This window comes from Rhinichthys klamathensis, unplaced genomic scaffold (assembly GCF_029890125.1).
Source record: "Rhinichthys klamathensis goyatoka isolate OS25496 unplaced genomic scaffold, OSU_Roscu_1.1 h1tg000874l_1, whole genome shotgun sequence".
Taxonomy (NCBI): Eukaryota; Metazoa; Chordata; class Actinopteri; order Cypriniformes; family Leuciscidae; genus Rhinichthys; species Rhinichthys klamathensis.
Window position 1 is genome coordinate 85001 of NW_026607235.1, and position 2500 is coordinate 87500.

At 40.0% G+C, this 2500-nt stretch overlaps 1 protein-coding gene across 1 annotated transcript in view; it reads left to right on the forward strand.

Moving 5' to 3' along the window:
- The window catches only part of LOC130078438 (uncharacterized), a 6311-nt gene extending 4010 nt beyond the window's left edge, over nucleotides 1–2301 (forward strand). Inside the window, exons 2-4 of the mRNA XM_056243951.1 lie at nucleotides 350–418; nucleotides 2085–2187; nucleotides 2288–2301. Coding sequence (XP_056099926.1) covers nucleotides 350–418; nucleotides 2085–2187; nucleotides 2288–2301 — 186 coding nt within the window. The remainder of the gene's footprint in view (nucleotides 1–349; nucleotides 419–2084; nucleotides 2188–2287) is intronic.
- Nucleotides 2302–2500: the final 199 nt, after the last annotated feature.

A 2500-nucleotide genomic window follows, 5' to 3' on the forward strand; every position in this document is an offset into this window, starting at 1 on the left:
ATCTATCTATCCGTCTGTCTGTCTGTCTGTCTATCTATCTATCTATCTATCTATCTTATCTATCTATCTATCTATTGTCTGTCTATCTATCTATCTATCTATCTATCTATCTATCTATCTATCTATCTATCTATCTATCTATCTATCGTCTGTCATTCTATCTATCTATCTATCCATCCATCCGTCCGTCCGTCCGTCTGTCTATATGTAAAGTACCTTGTAGTGTCATGTTAGCACAGTGGCTCAATGAGCGTTCAGTGTCGTAGTGTCGTGTTTTAAGATGATGAAGATGATGATGATGATGAATATGAAGATGAATATTAAGATTTCTCTCTCTCTCTCTCCACAGGTTCACGGCTATAAACAGCATGTAGCAGCAGTGAGGTCATTCCTGCCCGACAGAGCGGCACAGAGACCGGTCAGTGTGAGATCCAGTGTTCCTCACCCAGAACCAGACTAGTCTAGAACCGGCCTGGGGTTTGTGTTAGCACAACTCAAATACACTCCCTGTAATCTGATTATACCTCTCTTTACACTCTCAAATACAGTCAAACCAACACTTATTCAGACTCCTTCAACATCTCTCACATTATCAGGTTATTCGCTATAGTTTAGGAAATGCTAATAAATATGAGCAGAACTCAGAGTTCTCAGATCAGTGGATATTTGACTGGTTTTGTCCGTCCTTCTGTTAGACTCTCACACATGAATTATGTTGAATATCTGTCAGCTGTTAAATTTAACTACACACTTAGGCCCCATCCACACTACTGCGTTTTAGTTTAGAAACGGATAATTAAAACGAACACGATCTCAGTCCACACCAGCGTTTTAGCTGCGTATTAGAATTGATCTCCGTCCACATTAAAACGACTGAAAACGTGGATCACGTGACCATTCACCAACACTGGGCATGCGCGTGCCGGTGTAAACACAACTTCATTGATAAAATTATCCCACCATGCTCTGGGTTAACCACAAACCGACGCTCCGTACGGTCAACGCCGCCGCTGCACACGGGAATTGTCACAGATCACTCGAATAATAGCTTGACTCCGGCGCATGTAGGCAGTTATAGCGTTGTAAAATGCAGAATTTACTTGTACAACAGCGGCTAGCAAAGATATACGCCATGACTGATGACACCCAATCATAGAGCCGAGCGTGAGCCTCTACTACGTCAACGTTTCTAAAGTTCTCCGTTTTGACCCGTCTACACTAAAACGCCCTCCGGAGATTCAAAACGAAAAACGGTTCGGCAGCGTTTCTAAACTTCTCCGTTTTGGGTCTCCGTTTTTGCCGTTTTAGTGTGGACGGGAGGTGCAAACGTAGCAAAAGGTCTCCGTTTTTAAACGAAAACGCAGTAGTGTGGACGGGGCCTTAGATAATACCAGTTTAGCTCAACCAGTGACCAAGCAATGCTTCATGTTGTTCAGTGTGTGTGTAAAAAGAGCATTAGCAGTTACAGAAAACACACTGAAGAAAACATGATCAGCTCAAAGTGTCGGGATAATATTTGCTCCCAAATGTTACTGGTAGTCGCTGTATGAAGAATATTTGGGTGTAATATGCCACAGTTTACTTTATTTTGCTCTTCTCACTTACATAAATGACTATAGTGTCCTGAAACCAATCTTTGGTTTGACTGTATAATGAACATGTAAGTGTTATGGAACTGAAGGCTGTGACTCGAGTTCATGTTCTTTTACGTGGTTTCTGAGGGTCAATGGTGCAAACGTTTTATGTATGGATAATTTATAGCTTTATTTCTATAGCACTTTAAACAATACACATTTCAAGTCAGCTTCACGCTAATAAACAGGAAAATAACAGAATAAAAAATTAGACAAATTCAATTTCAGCTGTAAAGCAGCTTTAGTTATTATTCAGTTCAATTTGTTTTCTCATCTGAAAGTTAAATCAACAATATTACTGAATTAATGATAATATTTCAAACAGAGCATTTTTTTCTCCATAGGCTTTTAAAATGTTTTTATTCAATATGGTTGTTATCAACCACTTATTCATGAACTATAGTCATGCTAAATGAGAATAACTTTAATGTCACTTTATTCTTTTGCCAGCTTGATCTGAGGTTATCAGATGAACTGAAGAAAGCTTTGAATGTGGACTCCATGAAACCAAACCCGTCCAGAACCGGTACAGAACTCTGCGAAATATCACCCTGTAAATATAGTTTCTGTCTGTATGTTTATTATATGGCAGTGATTGTTTCACTTTACATCTTTTATTTCTTAAAGAAGACCTAGATGTTGTTTTTGTGCAGGTTTTCCTGCTTGAATGTTGATTATTCTCCTCATATTCTCCATTGTTGCGGCTCCTCTCTTCCCAGTCTGTCAGTAACGCTCTGTTTACTTCCTGTCTCTATGAAGCCCCTCCTTCTGAAAAGCACACTGTGCTCTGATTGGTCGGCTGGATCGGTGTGTTGTGATTGGTTGAGCGCTTCGAGTGTGTTTGGGAAATGTCCCGCCCCTTTCCA